The 21,599-nt window shown below is 42.8% G+C and overlaps 1 protein-coding gene across 5 annotated transcripts in view; it reads left to right on the top strand.

Moving 5' to 3' along the window:
- afap1 (actin filament associated protein 1) overlaps positions 1 to 21,599 on the top strand; it is a 96,182-nt gene that overhangs the window by 13,981 nt on the left and 60,602 nt on the right. Inside the window, exon 1 of one of the 5 annotated variants that reach the window (XM_035148193.2) lies at positions 19,275 to 19,564. The exons of 1 other annotated variant lie outside the window; for it this stretch is intronic. In XM_035148193.2, coding sequence (XP_035004084.2) covers positions 19,528 to 19,564 — 37 coding nt within the window. In that variant the 5' untranslated portion in view covers positions 19,275 to 19,527. Of the gene's footprint in view, positions 1 to 19,274; positions 19,565 to 21,599 lie in introns of those variants that run through there. 3 more of the 5 variants (XM_035148192.2, XM_047338846.1, XM_035148197.2) reach the window with 3 other exon arrangements.

The following is a 21,599-nucleotide window of genomic DNA, read 5'->3' as shown; positions in this document are numbered from 1 at the left end:
GAAGAAAAGGTAAGAGAAGCGGTGAGGAAGCAAAAAGGGAAACTTTCGATCATGGAAGTCTTCGAACCCGGTCAGCCACAGGTGACCCGTGAGAGGAAATGACTGAGTGACGCATTTACTGTGTAATATAACTTCCTGCTGCACTGAGTCAGTCATTCAATTTCACTGCATAATCCAAATGAACAATTCTGTTCTCACAGGGCTTCACTTCATGATTCAGGTCAGTGACTCATGGCCGATGAGCAGGTGAACTATATAACAGAGATCCAGGAAAATAGGATTAACATCTCCCCAGTGAATGAAGCTAAAAAGAATACAAATCAAACTTAAATTCTATCTGTAATCTGTAGTAAAATGCTCCCATACAGCTACTTGAAGCAGCCAAAAAGGATTCCTTTTTACCTTAACATCTCAAATAGACAAGCATCAAAGTTTTAGTTTTGAAGCTCAGTAAGTAGCTGCTCGTTTCACTGTAAACGTCCATTGTCGCTCACTTCCATTGTAGTTGTGTTGACGTTCTGTGGCTTTGCAGTTGTGATGTGGCTTTTGCAATCTTCTTTCCCGTCAAAGACACTTTTGATTCTTGTCAGGATGTATACATAAAGTGTCTTGTCCGGTTTTATCTCAAGACCTGAAGCTCAACAATGGAACATGAACATTCACGGGATAATGATAGTAGTAGTATGAATTTTATGTTAAAATGAAATGAACATTGCTAGCTGCAGTCGGTCCCAGTGGGACACAGGTGACCTTGTGACCTCTCTCTTTTTTATGGGGTTACGTTTGCACATGTGGATGAGTGTATTAGACCCAGGAACGTGGCGTGTGCCATGAAGACTTCCACTCACCTACGATATAAGAAACAGATGTGGCAATGGTAGAGAGAGGGAGTAAGAGAAGGAGGGACCAGAGGCGAGAGAAAGGGGGAAAAAAAGAGGTGAAAAGAATGGAAACATGCTGACCCCAACTAACCTTAACTGAAGGATATCTGGTGAAGAAGTGTGTTTAAATCAGCTGACAGTTTGCCAAATGAAATTGTGTGTCACCTTCCAAGGGTAGGGTGTTTTAAGTGTCCCTATCAGGATTTGCATTGACTTCCATTCATTGTGTACAGCCTAAGCAAAACCTTATCCCTAACCTTACTATGACCAATTCATGTCCAACCAGTAAACTTAACCAGGACCTCAGAAAGGACATTTTGCTTAATGTAGGACAGGGCCTTGGTCCCCTTGAGGTGTACTTGTCCCGAAAAGGTCAGGTTCTATGCTGGAAATGCTCCCTAAGAGGTATTGAAAATGACTTCACAGTACATATTCCCCCCCCAAAACCCGGAAATAGACGGATTTTTGCACTTTTGGTTCTGTTGTCCTGAAGTTGATGTGTTTTTGGGGGGTTTAGATGCCTGAAATAATGTCTGGGGTTCAAACAAGCACAATATGTTTTCATGTTTTATTCTACCACGTAGTAAAGAGCCCACTCGTATTTTTTCTAATCTCATAAGTGTCTTAATAAAAGGTGATTGATAACAAAGGGCTAAATTAGACTACAGAGTTTGTCGGGGCACCAAACATGAAAACCTTACTCACTAGTCCGCCTTTATAGCCTTGTGCTTATTTTTCATAATTCAACCTTCAAGAGGTAAAGGCTTTTGTGGAACTGGTAAGCACTAAATCAGTTGGCAGCTTAGTGGTAGTGACGCTCCAGTCAGGCGACACTGGTTTATTTATAGGCTAACATTGGCTTTTTACTCGTGCAGATTGCTCTCAGGCTAAGTGGTTTTCTTTTAGTGATTATCTTGTAGAACTTGTAAGTATCATGTGTTTGACACAGAGTTTATTTTCTGCAATGATCCAGAGCCAGTGGAAAAGTCCCATTGGCTTTCAGTGGAGGGAACCAGGGTGATGCTTATTTCCGGGTCGGCCAAGAAAAATACGTCAGCCCTGCATTGCCCCTTTGTGTATGTTTCAGTTTGGCTGAGATTTTCCAGGCTTGCATATGCTTTAAACACACACAGACCCACACATACTGTCTTGTTCAACTACAGTCAACTCCCTACTGTGTTTGAAGGAAGAAAGACAAAGTGTCCTCCATCTCTTTGTCTCTTTCTCTCTCGGCCTGCCGCTGCTCCTCTGTTGTTTCTCTCGACTCCCTCCAGCCCCTTTCAGCACAACATATTTGCCATGTGTGGCTTTGTGGCAAATTCACTTCATGCTAATAAGCAGGGCTTAGCATTTCTTTCCAAGTGAAGCGACGTGTGTGTGTGTGTGTGTGTGTGTGTGTGTGTGTGTGTGTGTGTGTGTGTGTGTGTGTGTGTGTGCTCGGTACTGTAAGTGAATGTGTGCATGTGTGGCGTTAGTACGCCCTCTCCAGTCATTATTTATTCAAGGCCCGCGTGCTAACGGAGAGGCTAAAAGTCAGTTTCACGCAAAGTTTCCATTCTGTTGTTATTCTAACCCACTTTATCCTTCCTCTCTCTTGATGCAAATGTCATCTATTCTGGGCCTTGATAGGCCATATTTACCCTGATAATGAGAGCGACGCGCCCTTAAAGAAATACATTTTGTTTTAAATAAGAAATGGGAAAAAAAAACTGTACTGAGAATATTACAGCTGTTGTAAGGGCAGCTGTGGTACTCCCACCTTGCCTCAGAGCGTGTGCTTGGGTTTTTTGAACATATGTTTGAGTGTGTATTTGTTTGCCATGTTTTTTTTTTTGGTCGATTTATGATGTTTGTATATAGTTGTATGACTGCGACTGTGTGCGTGGGTGTGGGTGTGTCCCCGCTGCCAATGCGGAACCATCTACGAAGTGGAATCCCTGAGTAAATAGCTGCTCCACATCTCTAACAAGAGGCTGAATGGAAAGCAGAGCAGAGCTTGAACAAGGCTCCTCTCTTCTCCATCACACAGGACACAGTCACATCGTCTCCACTACCTACCACACACACACACACACACACACACACACACACACACACACACACACACACACACACACACACACACACACACACACACACACACACGCACACAAAGGTGTGTGTTCATCTAATAGGCAAAGGATCTCTATTTTAATAATCGAAGCAAATCTAAGCATCTGGTCTAAAGTTCATTTAGTCTGTGTCCAAAACCACTTTTCTATGGCTCCACGCTGGCGACAGTCAGCGGCTTGAGGCATTATGGTTTTGGGTTGTCCGACAATCTGTCCGTCTTTGACATTTTTGTGGCATCAGTCTTGTGAACGCAACAGCTCAGCAACACCTTCAGGGAATTCCCTTCCTGACTCAAAGTCACAGTGACCTCATGCTCTTGTGAACGTGACATATCAGGGACACACGTAGAGGATTTCATTACTTTGAGCACAACCTTGGACCCAAGGATGACGTAATTAGAATTTGGAGGTCAAAGGTCAAGGTCACTGTCATGTTACGCAAAAATGTTCACTAATTCTGTGGGGTTGATGACACTTCTGACACACGACAGATGCAAAAATGAAAAAAAAACAAAAAGAGAACAAATATCTCCCCGTGAAAAAGCGGGGACATACACGTAGCAGACACGGACAAACGCTGCGGAGTTAATACGTCACTTCCTGTCTCTTTCTGCTGCACTTGGCTGCTCCACCTCTGGCGGAGGCAACTACAGGGCAGTAATTCTAGTTTGTTTTGAAGCTAGAAAAACAATGGTCCCTGCACCATGTGCATGGTTCAAATGTCTTCTACTTAGTATCTTAATTAATCATGGGTGTGTAGTGCAAAGAGATATGCAATTCCCATCAAATAATGATGACGAAGCAGAAACTAGCATTTTAAATAAAGCAAACTGATCTCATCTCATCTAGCCCTGTTCTTTCAGTCTTAGCTGGAGTCCTCTTGTTGTTTAGAGTACCATGATGCATCCTTGTGATTATGTGGGTTTTTTAAAAGCTGCTGCATGGTCTTTATTATTCACTGTGCCCTTCTCCTTCTGTCTTGCGTGTACTGCCTTGTATGACTTCAGCAGCCATGTGAAACTCATCACCATTTTCTCATTACCTCATCATCTTCTCTCTAATACTCGTCTTTTCGCCTCTCATTAGGCTGTAAATCTGGGCCTCGCTCTCAGGATTTACTGCACAATTTGTGTCTTTGACAATATGTGTTTCCTTTGGCGGCGTGTCTTCTCTCTCCGATTCGTTCCAAGGAGGAAAATACCCAAATCTTTTTCAATTTAGTGGCAGTATCCTTTGTGCTGGCTGTTGAAATAGTGTTAACGTGGATGGAAGTTACCTATTCAACAGCGATTCTGGTTTCTATGTTTGGCACAGTTACTATGTGAGCTGTTATGTTTCCCATAACTATTTTCTCATGCAATGGAATTATCAGAAGCGTTGGTACAGAAACAATAGAATCAAATGTCAAAATAAAGAAGCTCTGTTTTTCCAACATATTTCCCTCATGCTAAAAAGAGCATGTGTTTAATGAGACTAAATTGTCCTGACACATTCAGGCACGGTATCGAGCTGTTGGTCACCTGTGTTTTAGAAGAAAAACATACAAAAGAAAACATATTTTAAGTACAAAAAACACAGTTTTGGGCCAATTCAGGCACATAGTGGGAGTGAAATGTGAGTCATTATGCACCCTCTTTAGAAAAGATTACATATGGTCAGTCAGATGCATGTGCTGAGGTCCATGGACGACTGAAAAATGCAGCTAAAACGGCTTCTATGTCGACATGGTGTAAGAATAAGCCTAGGCACCAGGTGCGATGATGAAATAAGGAAGTCCAACAGGAGTAACGCATGAATTTAAAAGCTGATGCCAAAACGCTGAGGTGGGATTTTACTAACTTACCATGGCTGTAATCTTTTCATCGCATGTCTGGATGACCAGGCCAGAAACAGAAGAACAGAGATTCAGCAGAAATTCAAAGTACTGTGCCAGGGTCGGGCTCTTGCTCGTTATTCGATTTCGCCAAATGCAGGACATTGCATTGCTTTGCAGAAAAACATTTAGCTAGGTTTCTTTCCTAGTTTCTTGCCGGACAAACCGGCGTTTTCTTTGGCCGACCCTTGTTCGCCGGCACCTCATCGGGTGGGTGAGCGTGGAGGCTGCGTGTTTTGAGGCAACGCTGTTGTCTGCCATCAATCAACCAACCATCTGAAGAAATTCTACCAGAAGAATGCATGTTCAAGCCTCGACTGAGAGGAAGACGTGTTTTGCGTTACTGGAATAACTCTATAATCAGTCCCGTCATACACTTCTTTTTGTTCTGTAATGTAGAATCGAGGAGGACTTGAGTGAGGGTTCAGTAATAAGAAGAAGCATAGGAGTGTAAGCAGTTGTTCAGATAGGGTTTCATAGCTCAACATGGTTGGATTTCCTAAAATGAATCATGTGGACCTCGGCTTTGTCCTTACATGGTCCCGGCTCTTATGTGGGTTCTTTTTCCCTTCCCTCTTTGATGTGTTAGTAGAGTGCGGTAGCTGTATAGTTATTTACATGACTAATGTTACACTGGAAAGGAAAGTGTTTGAGACTAGATTTCAGCTTCACACTGGTGTTTGTTTTCTCAGTGTTCTTGGAAGAGGTAGAAAGGAGAGCAATAGCGTGTAGAGGAAAGAGAAGGGGGTCAAATCTCTGGAAGAAGTTGAAGTGTGGTTGCACTGACTCTCAGGACCGCCTTGAAAAAATGTACATTCTTTCCTGATGTTTTTCCAATAGGTCGAGAACCTAAGTAGTGCCGAAGTAAGTAATAGAAATCTTTCTCCTGAGGTTGATGGTGAAAGATACAACATGGGGTCCATCTTCTCTGGAGAGGGAATGTGTTTTCATCTTCATCTTCTATCTCGATATATATGTGAGCTTCACAGGGGGAGAGGGCGTCCTTAGTTTTCTCATGAGCACAGTAAACATGGGCCCCATTTGAAGGCATCATGTCTCACAGTGAAGGGTTTCACATGCGTTTACCTTACCTATTATGATCCAATAACCAGTACTATGTCAGCCACTGTGCACTTTGTGAGAGCTCTTATAAAACAGAAAGTGTGTAATTATGTTGATCTTAATTATGTCATACATACAGCAACTACAAAGCAAGCGTGAGGCATGCAATGTCACCCTGGGTAGGTCTTTTTATATGTTACTCATAATGTGAGTAATATTATAGAAACTTAGATTTGAACTTGAATGATTAATAGTGTTAAAAATATTCAGTAGCATGTTTGAACTCTGGAGACTGGTTCCCAGACCGGAAGCACAGCTGGGATTTGGCTAAAGACTGGTTGGCTGTTTGGGGCCCTTAGGAGTGGTCAGAGTGGTGTGTTGCCCAGTCTCACACACACACACACACACACACACACACACACACACACACACACACACACACACACACACACACACACACACACACACACACACACACACACACACACACACACACACACACACACACACACACACACACACACACAGATGCACTTTGGTCGGTTACAACCTGGATTAAGCCTCATGTTCAGTTTCCTACCTGCATGCCAAACATAAGAGCCAGGAGTGTGTATTTGCCTGTGTGTGTGTGTATGTGTTTGTGTGTTAGAGTTTCGAATACTGTGCATCAAACGCACAACACGCACAGATGACTTCAGCAAAGCGTCCGTACTATAAATACCATGTGACAGTGAGCTGGAGCAGGATGATGAAACATCCTCTACTCTCCAGGCTCTCGCTGTCCCCACCTCCTCCACCCTCCGTCTTCCTCTTGGACTCAGTGGAAAGTGATGAAGTCATTCCACTTCCATCTCCAGGATCACCTACCACATTGCACAGCATATGGCTTTTATATTGCACTAATGTGATTCCTTGTGCATGGCAAATACCGTTTTGCCTCTTGCATTGTAAAAAAAAAAACATCCTCAAAGGGAGTGACAGAATTCTACTTTGGTTTCAGCAGTGTTTACTTTGTATATTACAAGACTTTTCTGCGAATAAGCCATTTCACTATCAGGGGAAAAGACTATTTAACAATAGATAGTTGATTAGAACTGAAAACAAATGGATTTATCTGTAATGTAATTACAGGCAGTCAACGCAAATACATCAACAATAAACAAAACAACTATGCAAATTGAAAAAAACACACAAATGCCTAAAAACTAATGCAACAGAAAAAACTCTGTGTGGACCAAACCAGAGAGTGTGTGGAAAGAAGGAGGTGACATCAAAGTCGACTAAGGCCTAATGTGAAAAGGATAAGCATCATAGCTTTGTCCCTTTTTTAACAACACTAAGTTCAATGTTCAGTGCTGGACTACCTCACTTGTTAAAACTGATATTTTTGCAGTGGGTGTTTAAAGATCAGGTTACAAAACCCTCAACACAATTGTTTTTGTAGATTATCCATAGTAAGTATAGTAAGGGTCCCGGGGGGTCACAATTGAATGCTATCATATTCGTATCTTTATTTATTCAGTCATGAAAACATTATTCATAGTATACGCAATATTAACAGTCTATGTGTAAAGTGACTGAAAAGGCACCGGCAGAAGCAAGATGCTCATGTATGCCTGTCCGGCATTTCTATCCATTTGGAGTTTTTTTCTTTTTCAAGAGCCACACCCACCCCTGATCTTATCCCCCTTTCATCCTCCCTTCTTTCCACTCATCTTTCACTGAACCTCCTGGCCTTTCACAAGTCATGGTTGAGTGTGTAAGTAAAGGACATAATAACACATCTGCTCCCATTTGTAAAGATCACCGAGTTTTTATTGTTTTTGTGTATTTGGGTTAGCCCCATTAAAAATGTATGAGCAAGTGGACAAACAGCCTGTCATAAAGACATCAGGGACGGAAGACACTGACTCATAATGACCATACTCACATCAAGGACGAGTCACAAAGAACACTTTAGGGTTTTGTGAATATTTAAGACTGTGTGCAGTTACTGCAACACCACAAGCACGACTACAACATTCAAACATACTAACGGCCCTTAGTCTACAAGTTGAGAATATCAACCTATTTAAAATGTTCTATCCCATTAAAATAGATAGTGTTTGAGCCGAGTGTTCAAATGTAAACAATGCCACAAAGATATGAACCCTGGTTCTGACCTCGATCCAGACTTTTAGGTGTGAACCCTTATTTGAAATTTCCTGTGTATTGACTGATAACAACCTACCAACACACACACACACACACACACACACACACACACACACACACACACACACACACACACACACACACACACACACACACACACACACACACACACACACACACACACCTTTACGGCTCAGAGGAACCTGAACCTGAGACATTTCCATCATCTCCTTTTACTGACTGTTTTCACCATTAACTCAGGTGAAATACAACAAGCTGTAAAATGATTTGTAACAGCAGGTCAGCCGCCAACCAGGCTTTACTCTGAGGGGTCACCTCAGCTCGCAGACTTCTTTTCAGTCAGGATAAATATTTTGAGGGGGGAGCCGCGGGTCAAAGGTCACTTGACGGGGTTACGAGTTGGAGGTATAGCTCCTGGTGCTGTTTTGAAGAGGGAGGGTGGAGATTAAGACTTGTTTTTGAAAGGCTGAACGATTCTTTGACGTGTAAGCTGGAGGTCTGGGGTGGTTTTAAGGCGGCGTTTAGAGGTGCAAGGATTTTCTTTCGCTGAATGTTTAGAGTTTGAGCAAATATTTCAAGGCTTGGGGCGGTTTTGAGCAGGAGTGAAAGGGTTTCTGCTAATTAGATGGGGTGTATGGAAGGTTATATGAGGGTGAGAGGTAAGTACTTGAGGCTATTTTGAATGGGGTTTGGGTTACACATGGAGGACTTTTGACAGCAGTGAAATCTCTGTGAAAGAATTTTCCCTGAGATAATGTGAGATGTGGCGCTGCTTTGAAACACGAGTAGTGGAAGGGCAAAGGCTGACTCTATGGCTATTGCGTCTTTGTGTTGTTAAAGCGAGTAACACAGGGGTTAGGAGCAATTTTGAGGGGCTATTAGGAGGCGAATGGATACTTTCTCTCTAATAAAGACTTGAAAAACTTCCAGTGGGAGACCAGAGGCTCGAGCCTGCGACCTTTGCCCACTATGTAACCCAGTTTGACCTCAAACACGCACACTTCTGACATCTGGGCTTGACCTCTACACTCCGAGCACCACCTCCAGCTGTGCACAGATAGAGTCAACAGAGTAAATGCAGCAAACAACAGTAAAATATTAAATAAACTGTAAATAAACAGAAGTAATGTTTTATTACTGTTAGGAAAAGTAAGTAACATTTACCTGTTTTCGGCAGGCTGGCACGCATCTCCTCTCACAGATCTATTTCCTGTTTGTTTAGGTTTCTGCATTCACCTATTAATGACAGTTGTATTTAATTCTCAATCTTGGAAGCAGAAGTTCAACAAAGCACTCTCTTAACAGTCACAGACAACCTTTGGTCTACTTGCTGTAGTTTTCCAATATATAATGATGATTGTGAGTTGGTTACACATGCTGGCTATGGATGACGCTAAGGCAGGCCTGATGGCTCGAATAGATGGAGAGGATATCAACTCAAAAGGCCAGGAACTGAGTGAAGAATACACCGATCAAATGGGGTGTAAAGCTCTTTGCTTTGGCCGACAGAATTTCACATTTCTCAGTTTACTGGTACAAGTCAGCATTTCCAGCTGGAACTGGACCTCATGGACAAAACAACTTTGTGGACATTGCTTCCATCTGTCCTAAGGCATCACATTTTTTGAAGCAAAACCCCTTCTACATTTACCAGCAGTTGTGGTAGACAATTTAATTAAAAACATTTTTGATGATCAAATTTGTCAGCTTGAACCTACAAACCATTCTGCTTGCAGATCAACAGGACAGAGAGACATGAAAGGGGAAGGGAAAAGAAAACAACAATATGACTGCACACACACACACACACACACACACACACACACACACACACACACACACACACACACACACACACACACACACACATGGTTTTGAGGAACTTGTTAACTGTAAAAACACCTGGTTCCATTCTTAACCTAATTTTTCTCACCAGTCCTTATGCGTCTTGTTCAGTTTGAATCAAGGCCATGGCTCCATATGCAGCGGTGCACTGACAGAGACAGATGTATCACATTATGCAACACCCTGTCCTTCTCAGTTTCTAAAACAGACAATCAGCAATTCATAGAAGGTACAATAGATTCCAATGCCGACAGGTTTCCGTTAAGTCCTGGTAGTTTCGAGCAGCTTTTTATTTGTGGTGAGCGTTTGATAGTAAAAAGATTTTTGCATAGGATACTATTTTGAAGTGATAAGATTGTGTTCCTAAAGATAAAAGATGAACAAACCCTGGTGTCGATTCACTTTGGAATCATTGTATAAGGTGTTAAGAGTGAAAGCACCATATCAATAGACTCACCACAAATGGATATTTACATAGTCGAAAACTGAAATCTCTCATTTACAAATTCATTCAGTTCTTTGTAGAAGCGCCCTGTAGGAGCAATTACAGCCATGGATCTTCTTGGGTACGTCTCCAGAGGCTGTATACACCTGGTTCTTGGCAGTTCATCACAGTCTCCTTGGCTAATCTTCTCAAGCTTTGTCAGATTGCATGGGAAGTGTCGGCGATTTGCTACCCTCAGGTCTCTCTACAGATGTTCTTGACTTTTTCTGGGCCACTCAGGAGCAATCAGAGCTTTCCCAAAGACCTCCCACTGTTCTCTTGGCTTCATGGTTTGGGTCATTGTCAGGTGGAAAGGTGAACCGTCGCCCTAGTCGTCGTCCTCAGGTCATGTCTACTGTGGAGCAGGTTATCCTCAAGGACCTCTCTGCATTCATTCCTCCCTCATCTCTGACCAGTCTCCATAGTTCTGCTGCTGAGATGTTTGTCCTTCTCTTATCTCTGCTTAGGAGTTCTAAAGCTCTCTTAAAGGGACCATTGGGTTCTATTATTGGTCCCGTCCCTGACCAAGGCCTTTCATGTCCAGTGACACAGTTTGGCCACCACTGAAAGCTTTAGAATTAGTTTTATACTCTTCCCCTGATCTCTCTCACACCACAACCTTATCACAAAGGTCTACAGAGAGTTCCTTTTGTTTTTACAGACAATTTCTGAAGTAATAATAAAACACCCAATACACTATCTTATCTATGACCATATGAACATGTAGACATGGCTGCAGTCATGAGGAGCCACACCCATGCCTTCCTATAAACACACAACTGCGTGACTGAGGATGTGAGGATGACGATGATGATGATAATGATGATGGGTCTTCCAGACGTGGTCATTTGAGCTGGCTCGCTCAGCTGTGACGCACTGTGACTTGAGATTTATAATACCTTGACGTCAGCGTCCCTTATACACTGAAGAAAGGTGAGCCTGCAGTTTGACAGTGTGTGTGTGTGTATGTGTGTGTGTGCGTGAAATATAATTGTTAACTATACAATGATTTGAAGCCCATTTGAGGCCGATTTCCTCGCATCTCTCTGGGATGTGTTTGGTTTTCCAAGTGCTTTTAGGCCTCAGAAAGTAGAACCATTTAACCGTTGCCTGTGGGTTGTTATGGCACTAATCTAATGTGGAACATCTGGGCATTGTGTTAATACATGCATGCATATGTGTACTGAAAATGTACACATTCTACAGACAAAACCAGCTGCAAACATTTACATATTTTATGCTGTGGGAGGAAAGTTAGAAAGAATAACCCATATATTAACACCACCTTTCCAGAGTATAAAGATGTATCCCACCAAAATGGAGAAGTGCAATATTTGGTGTAGCTGCACTGTGTCTGTCCCATATGGAAAACAGACACAAGCCATATACAAAAAAAAAAAACACATGTTACCGAGTGATTGTGCTTGCTACTGTAGGTGTTAGGAAAGCAATGCAGCACGCTTGATGTTGGAGCTGATAGGCTGCAGCCTGTTGTAACATGGCCAGCAGGAGGTCTGGCATCCAGAGGAATTCCTCCAGCCGTCACCCACATTCCAGCCCCATGGCTTTGAATAGTCTCAATCCTTTGGGTGAAAGTGCAGCGCTCTGTGCGTTTCAACGCTTATCCCGAGGCTCGCTGCTCTTGTGGTCAATCTGTTTGCCCGTGGGTGTGATTCTGCAGGAAACATTGAACTGTGCAGAGATTCGATCTAAAACAGATGATGATGATCATGATGAAGATGACTCATTTAGCTCCATTGTTTGTGGATCTATCTCATCATTTTTCGACTTTTTATCTCATAATAGTGACTTTTCACCTTATAATTTTGACTTTATCATAATTATAACTTCATCTCATACTTTTGCCTTTTTAGCTTATAATTTCGACTTATTATCTCATAATTATGACTTTACATTTATTTTTTATTATTATTATCAAGGCTGAACTTCCTCTTATTTTTTCTTTCAGCGGTGGAAACGTGCTTCCATAGTTAACTGTGTCATTTGACTAAATGAAGGGAGTGACATCTAACACAAGCATTGTTCCGTCTTTCTAAAACTGATCTGGCACATTACATTGAATCTAACCTCATCACCGTGGTTTTACCCCTCGAGGAAACGAGCTGTCAACATTTGTTTCTGATGGAAAACATTCCCCATTCCACTCAGTTTAAAATGACTTGTCAGGTAAAGCCCTTTCTTCTTTAGCTTTGATTCTGATGACCTTTGCACCCAACAGTTATAAAAAAAAAAGCAGCACCTGAATCCAAACCAGACGGCTGCCAGGGTGAAAATGACAACCTTTGTACTTTTAGGGAGCAGCTTCTAGAACAGCCCGTCGGTCTCTCCTTCTCACTTTTTGGACATTGAGACTAGTTATGGTTGCCAGGTTGGCTTAACCTCCCAGCCACCTGGGGGAGCAGGGAGCAAACTAAAAAGCACTTTCTAAGGGGAATCAGATGGGGTTGCCAAGTTTGGGAGTAAGTGTCAAAGCTTGACCTCGCTGCATCCAGTCAGTCTCTTTGTGCAAAGAAACAATCACACTTCAGAACCTATTAAACAACCCTGAATACTGTGTAACTGCAGAAAGACACACACATAAATCTCATGAATGTACAAAAAACAATCAAATACAGAACAGCTGTCCCTCATGAGTCGCCCCACCCTGTTTTGCTTGACATAGAATATGTGTGTGTGTGTGTGTGTGTGTGTGTGCGTGTGTGTGTGTGTCGGTGTGTCGGTGCGTGCTTAGAGGTGCTCAGGTTGGCTGCTGTTTTGACAGGCGTGCCTTGAATGCCAGCCTTTTTCTGGGAAAGGGGAAACACACGGAATCAAAGCAGGCTGCCTAACAGCCATGCCTTTTCATTTCTCCCCTTTTTTTCTGCTCCTGCAGATGCAGACACACACTCATGAACATTGTCATTGCTTCCCCAGACAATACAATGCACAGGTCGGACATAGATACATTTACAACGCTCTCTATGTTTTTGATAACTCTGCCTTTGACTGATTCAAGAACTCATCATATGCTCTTCGGTTCCCCTACTATGTCATTATTGGAACTGTATAACATACAGTATGTATCTCTACCTTAATTCACCTATGGCTCTGTTTTATTGATCTAAAGGTTCAAATTGGTTTGTTCTTAGTCTCTTAATTCAGCATGTGAGTTTTGGATGAATCACAGTGCCATTTCCCAATTCTTTTAAAAGTCAGGTGCGCTTGGCAGATGAGAGGGGTTGGATTTGCCAGCTAGTAAAAGAAAATACAGAGGAAATGGTTTCTCTCTGCACACCAGCAGGTGTAAAACAGATACACATATTATTATCTTGCTAGGTCGCCCTTAAAATAACAGTGAAATACTTCACTACTGACTTTAGAGCTGTTTTTTTGGGTCAAATGCGCAATCGCTTTCGACTGCCTCAAGATAACAATGCACCAACAATGAGCCTGACCACAACAATGCTATTTAAACAACATGGTCGCCGCATGGTAAAATTATAATTGTGTTGGTCTGAAACAACTAAGACACTTGTGTCATAGTTGGCGTTTTTACCTCTATGGGTTCAGCGTCACCACCGTCATTATCATTGTTTCTAGCATGTTTACAGGCTACCATCTTTGTTCTGGATAGGAAACAGAGTTGCAATGTAAAGATATTATGACTTCAATACAGATTTGATCTCGCTGCTTCTCAATTGTTTCTTGTTTTTCCTTAGGCTTCGTTTCTGCTTTCTCTCTTTCCAAGACAGTATACCAAACAGAGATGAATGACAGTTACAGTAAATCAGGCTTGATGTAATATGTTGGGGGGTATTTCCCATCTTAATTTGCTTTGCCTCCATAGGTAGTGATTGCATAAAACCAAGGCCAAGCTAAACATAATACATAATTTTATTTATTATCTCACATTATCAGCAGTCATTTTAGTGTTTACATTGTCCAGAGTGACAGGTTGGCTCCTTGAGCGTGACAGGACTGTACCATAAACCATGTGAGATAAGTATGAGATGTCCCAGATGAGGTCAGGAGCACAGGAGAGCAATTAAACCAGGGCACGGCCAACCTCTCACAGCAGGGGCCCGACTCTGTAATGAGCCTGCTGACTTGTGAATTCTGGGTATTTCTTGAATCTGGCCATCTTGTCATTTAACGTGCACTTGGGCTCAGACATGTTTATGTTCTGTAAATGATCAAGAAGCAGGGTTATTACTCCCTGTTGTGGAAAAAGAAAACCCCTGTATGAAACTCTTGGCCAGATCACTGAGTGGAGGTGAAACTCTTCAGTCCGTCCCAGCAGTAGTGTTCCTCCGAGTTTGGTGCAACCCTGTGTCTCTGGTATTCCATCAGCCCCTGACAGCACCATACTCCACCAGTGGTTCTCCTCGCTGTGCGGACAAGGCTCACTTTGTCTCATACCCAAACTGTCATAATTCAATACAGCAAAGTGGAGAGGGGGATGGGAAATCATTTTTTCCACGTCAGACTCTCACCACGATGGGTGACTTGTTACGGTTTTGTAGAAGAAGTTACCTTGCAGTGATTTCTATATCTATATAGTTTTTATGGTATAGATAATGATGTAGTTAAAAATGTGTGCTGCTTTAATTGAGTGCCGAAGTTTAGGCACCAAAACCTATTGGGAAAGTCAACACAGCCAACATTAAGTAAGTATACAAAAGTAAGTAAGAAAACAAACAAATCCTAGTACTGTTCTTGTCCTTATTGAAGACATCAATCAAACCACACAGTGTAGGCCAACAGCAAGTATTTGAACCTTGAGACTAATGATAATAATTCAATTATCAAAACTCAATAATTTAGAGTTTTCTCTTCACCAGGAGCATCTGCTGATGTGAACCATGTCACACAAGTTAAATAGAGCTTAGATGGTCATCAGTGTGTGTAAAGGGACAGGATTTAGTTAAGTGGCTACTCTCTGCAGAGCTGAGGGACCTGCTGAAAAGGGCACAGCATACCAGCATGAAAACATTATTCCAGCAGGGTGTTAGGTGGATGGAGCATCATGGACAGCTCACCGTCATCGAGGGGGGAAATGAATTCCCAAGTTTATCAAGGTGTCTTCCAGAATAATGTCAGGGTGGCTGATTGCGATGCAGCTGGACAATGAACGTAAACGTCAAAAAACCCATTAACATCTGGCTTCTATCTGCAAAGGGAATGGATACAATCAGCATTCCCTCCAGCATCAAATGACCCTAGACACAGAAATACTGATGTCAATTCCCCAAACAGGACCCCACCTAAACTGGAACCTCAAACAAAAAATTTTCCTTCTTTAAAAAGTGTCTCCTTCCACATTATGAGCTGGTGCTTTGGTTTCTGGCAAAGAATACCAAATTCCATTCATTCTTATGTATTAAGAATCTGTCTTTTAAGCCCATCATGTGTAATAAGTGTTTTTAATCAGAGTGTGAACTCATTTTGAGATATATTACCTCGGACATGACCTCTGTGTCCTCAATTGTAGACACTGACCTGATGAGAGGTTGTCATGGACAGGATATTAAACGATACAAAGCAGAGTGACGTATTAAACATGTGTGTCATTAGGGATAACTCTGAAATAAGTGCATGAAAAGTAAACACAGCTCAAAAGTGAAGGGTGTTATTCATTTAAATTAAAACCATGGATGTTTTGAATGTTTCTTTAGAGTGTGTGTGTGTGTGTGTGTGTGTGTGTGTAATGTCCTCATTGGGGTGTCTGAAAAACATGACAGGTTGATGGCTGACCCGGGCAGAGAAGAGTCCAAGTTATTACAGTATCTCAATCTCTATTAGATTTAGTCTCAGTCAGGGGGCCAAACACTGATGTCAATGTTGACTTTTATACAGCAGAGCCAAGCCAACACACACACACATACACACACACCCACACACACACACCCACAGTGAGAGTTACAACAGACACGTTTTTTCACTGTAATTCATCCGTTCTTTCATCGCTCATTTTTTGAAACACACACATACTCACCACACACTCCCTCTTCATCATCATATCTCTCCCTGTGATAAGAGTCTTATTGCGCAAGCAGAAATCCTCCCACTGGATTTCTTCACTGCAGTTGTCTGACTTTAGGGTCATCTGGCCTGCATACCATGGCTGAACAATTAATCGAATTCATTTCGAAATCGCGATTTCAAACGACACGATTAGCAAACCGCAGAGGCTGCGATTTATTATGCAACGCGTCCGACCCAGGTTTAAACGTGTCATGTCAATGGTTTCATTCGTGCCGTCCTAGTGTTTAAGTCACACTGATCAATCAGAAGCGCTGTGGTTCTTGTTCATCATCTGTCATGCTCACCATAAAATATCAAACAGTGAATATTGAACAGAAGCTTGATTGAAAATAATATATCGCAAATCGAATTACAATCACAATATGTGTCGCAATTAGATATTTTTCCCAAATCGTTCATTCCTGCTGAATGAGCAGTGCTGTGTGGAATGCCACTTTGCTCTGCCCAACCTGCTCCTTGGGTTCTCCAAGCTCAGTGGTGTTTGTCTGGTCTTGTTATTTCTCAATCCGCCAAAGTGAATTTTAATGGATATAAAATATGGAGGGTTTTGGGTTCGGATTAGCCAGCCCGTTTGTTTTGACAGGCACGTCCAAAGCAATTGTCTCCAACCGCAATCTGCATGCGTGTGTGTGTGTGGCCCATTGCGGCCTGTTGTGTTGAAAAGGAGGAAGTCTGTTGATGAGGAAAAATAAGCTGACATACTGGGAGCCAGAGTGACGATGAGTTAAAGCGTAAACTATCTGGGCTCAGGACAGTTTTCAAGCTGAAAAAGGCAAACGTTTCAATTTCAAATGTTTCCCATACCCATAAATTAAAGCTGCACTAATCTAATCTGTACATTTGAGTTGTTAACCTTTTTCTAATTGTCTCTCTTTTCAAACTTGTTTTTAAATGCAGCAAGCAGCTGCTTTCAGGATAAATGCTCTGATAAACCCCCAGTATGTTACTGGAGCACCAAATGACAGACAGATTCAGTTGAAGTAACATTTCCGTGATTGTCCTTCAGGGAAATACACGTCAACAACCTCTATCATCCTGTGCTTCCCCTCGAACGGGCGGAACTGAAAGGTGAGCCAGGACATTATTCTTTTGCTCCGCACTGCTCCCTCCCTCGGTCTCATGTTCCTCCCTGAAAACGTGCAGTCATGAAGCAAAAAGAAAGAAAAAGAAAAATACAGCACTGCCTCAGTCTACCTCCCCCCACTCCGTCCTCCTCCCTTCACCCTGGTGGCAGATGGGATATTGAACTCAGACCGGCTCGCGCTTCCCCCTGGGGATGGGATGTTGGGGAGGGGTCCGCTGCTTATGGTAATGAGTGTAATTAAGGAAGCTAGCCTCTCTCTCTCTCTTTGAATGTCACTTTCCTTTCCTCTTTTATGTGGTTTAACCTCCTCAAGTGCAATTAAAAGGCTGTTTATGAAGCTCCAGAAGTGGAATTTCTGTTGATAAACCCAACTCTTGCACTATAGCCATTTCCCCCCCCCCTAAAAGGTGAGGTCACAGGTCAAGGCCTTTGTACACTCACAATATCCCGGTGAGCATCAGTTAAGGAGGTCTAAGGAGTATTAAAGACCTCATATCATAAAGTATTATAAAGTATTTCGCTCACCTAACTTTTCAGTTTGTGTCCTTTTATCCTAAATATTTCTGCACATGTGTGTTTTATATTGTTGTGTGGTTCATCATGTGGGTGCATGTTGTGAACAGCCTCATTATCACAACATACTCAAAAGAGCATCAGTACAGTAACAAATGAGAAGATTGGGACAGACCATCTATGGCGACAAAGAGGAGGAGCGAAGGCATAAGAAAAGAGTAGGAAAATGCTGCATTCAAGTGCACTCAGAAAGAAGAGCTACACATCCATGGGCTTGAGGGAACCGGCCGTTACATTCCCTTTCGTTATGATTGAAATAGAAGGAAGCAATGCAAATCTGGCCTTTCATATAATTCTTTTATTGCGAGTGTTGTTTTGATGTTAGGGCACACAGCAAGGAGATTATTGGTTCGAATCCTCCACTCTGTTTTTCGTTTGCATGTTCTCCATGTGTCGGCATGGGTTTTCTCCGGGTACAGGAGATATGCAGATTGGAGTTAGGTTAGTTGGAGACTCTAAATTGACCATTGGTGTGAATGTGAGAGTGGGTGGTTATTAGTTTCTGTACCGCCCCTTTTCCACTGGTGGAAAAAACAATCAACACCCGCTAACATCAGTTTTTTGTCTGCAATGGGAATGGATACAATCAGCCTTCACCCACGGGTCAAATTACTCTGCAGAAGACACAGGTTTTAATTTGTTTACCACACAGGAGCAGTATGGAGGCATATCAAGTTTTTATTTCCTTTTTTCCTGTTATGTTTTTTACATTTGACTTCAATTGTTTTGGATTTGGCTGCACCGCTGTTTTCCCCTGAAACTTTTTTGTGGACTCAAACCCTCCACCCACCCATCCCTGGTGGTGAGTAGATAATGAGTGGATTTTAGTTTTGGGGTGAACTATCCCTTTAAAAGATGTTATATCCAAAATCGGGAGAAAGGAATTGCCATATTTCCGACATGATTTGAATGCACCATAACTATCCATGCAGGCAGATTGCAAGAGAGAGAGAGAGAGAGAGAGAGAGAGAAGAGAGAGGGAGAGAAAGAGAAAGAGAGAGAGAGAGAGAAAGAGAGAGAGAGGAGAGAGAGAAAGAGAAAGAGAGAGCGAGAGAGAGAGAGAGAGAGAGAGAGAAGAGAGAGAGAGAGAGAAAGAGAGAGAGAGAGAGAGAGAGACATTTGCAGCAGCAGAGAGGAGGAGGAGGAAAGGAGGGAGAGGAAGGAGGAGGAGTAGAAAGATCCGGAGGAGATGGGAAAAAAGTTTGAAAGAAGAAGAGAGAGGTTCCAGCGGCCGGTTCGAGCACACAGGGAATAAGCGGCTCTGCGAACAGGAACGAGAGACTGTGCGCGCGGGGATTTTGCACTGCTGCCGGGGAGCCGCTGGGCACGCGCCTGCTCCTGTGTGTGTGTGCGTGTGTGCGTCGTCGGGCGGATTCGACGCGCGTGACTCCACGATGAGGAGCGACCCTGTTGTGTTCACTTCCAGCCGGGGTGAGTGGCCCCTGCTGCGGCCCTTCGTGCTCTCTGGCCAGGGGGGAGTCACCGCGCACGCTCCTCATTCACTGCTGTAGGAGATCAGAGCGCGTGACACTGATTTTTGCAGCGCCTCTATTGCGCAAAGAAAAGCATCGAACTTATTTGCAGTTGCAGTTCCATTCGCTTTGCCAGGACAGTACTCGACTTTGTTGACTTTTTAATACTGCCATTGTCAGTTATATTGCTGTTGTGGTATTTGTTGCACATATTGCAGGTTTCAGTTTACTTCTTCAATATTCAGCCACTTACTCAAACTGATTTTTTTCCACCACAAGCGATGCTTTTGTATATGAAAACTCATCATTAAATCTTCGCACTTCTTATTTGGCAGTGTGCTTAGTTCCTTGGCAGCTCGTACGTGTGCTGGCACGCGCTGGATAGAAGCAGGGAAATCATGCAATATAAGGGTGAAACATTTTTTAGGTTGAAATGATCAATGTTTATAAAAATGTAGGCGAAAGAGTGGGATTGGTTTGAGAGGCAGTGGGTGGGGGGGTCAAAGGGGGGTGGGGGCACCTCTGGATAGACAGTTGGCCCCTGACAGTGACATTAGGGTTGTGGTCGCTTGTTAAGAGCTGTGAACTTCACGTCAAACTCCGTTCAGCCATCTGCCAATGTAACGGGGCGTTACTTGCAGGAGTTCAGATCTTGACCTTTTTTATGAGCCGAGTCATTCCATGTAGCACTTTGACTGATCAGAAACCTTTAGGCTGGGTCCAGGCTGCCCACTAGCTGCTACCTACCTACCACAGACTGGACAGAGCATACAAGAGAGCGATATGGAGTGTAAATAGAGTCCCCTTTTACCTTCAGTGACTCCCAGTGTGACAGCTAATGCTCCTTCTCTGGTGTTAACGCTTCCTCTGATGGCTTATTGTGCAGCGACCAGCTTCAAAAGCACGCGGCATTGTAACCTTCAAAACAGGTCTGCTTCTCATTACCTCATGGTTGCCAGACAACAGGCGCAGATACAGCAACAACACATTTTTATGTTGCATGCTTGAGTGAAACATTAAATAAGGGATCAGGAGGATTCTTAAAATTACTGTAAGTGATGGCAACAAACTCTGCCGTTGGCTCCTGCTGGAGCAACACCCTTTCCTGTACCGTTGTAGCTGACCTGTAAGGTTACTGTATGTAGTAAGGGGCTGTTATTTTCCTTCATCAGATCATAGACCATCCACCTCTACAGTTCTATTCATAATAGTTATTGAAAGCATTGCCTTTCATGCACTATTTTCTATCAGATTACCCAGCTCAACATAAGCTGCCAGTGCCCAGTCAGATATTACACAGTTCAGGTCATCACTGGGGTAAAGCCACACTAACATGATCCGGGAATGACAACACAAATGCTCCCTATCTGTAATGTCTCTTGTTTGTAGTGGTGAATGGAGCCCTACAATAACAGGACCACTGCTGGCAGCTGCAGGGTATCGGGTAGCCCTGGAGCACTCCTCTGCCCAGCACTTGGTGAGGTTCTGACAGACGTCCATTGTGTGGAGGGGTTGTAATCACATCTCAGCAGCACATGAGAACGTAACAGATCGTGTTTTGGTTTAGGATTTGGACGAGGCTTTGTTTAAGACAACCAATATGCAGGTATGTAAAAGATGGGTGGTTGCCTTTTAGGGGTTAATATCAGTGGTGGTTTACTTTGTGATTTAATGACAAAAAGCAGCATTGTACTCAATGCATATTACATTGGAGGCCAAGGGTTTCACGTTTGAGTCAGATTATTGCGACATACTTTTTCCTTGAACTATTTCCACTCCCAAATATAGCCCCTGAATTATTACTTTGCAGACTGAAAAATAGATTTATGACACATAGTTACACAAAAGGCACTACAGTTGCGCGTTCTGTCAGAATGTCACCTCAGATTGAGGGTGTTTGATTGTGAATTGTTACTCAAATTACAATAAATATGTAATCAAACTGTACCTTGTTCACTGTATGTGATCAGAGATGCAGTCACAAAAAAAGTGGC

The sequence above is a fragment of the Hippoglossus stenolepis genome, chromosome 23 (genome assembly GCF_022539355.2).
Source record: "Hippoglossus stenolepis isolate QCI-W04-F060 chromosome 23, HSTE1.2, whole genome shotgun sequence".
Classification (NCBI taxonomy): domain Eukaryota; kingdom Metazoa; phylum Chordata; class Actinopteri; order Pleuronectiformes; family Pleuronectidae; genus Hippoglossus; species Hippoglossus stenolepis.
The sequence above is the reverse complement of the archived record's forward strand: the minus strand, read 5'-3'. Positions and strand labels throughout refer to the sequence as shown.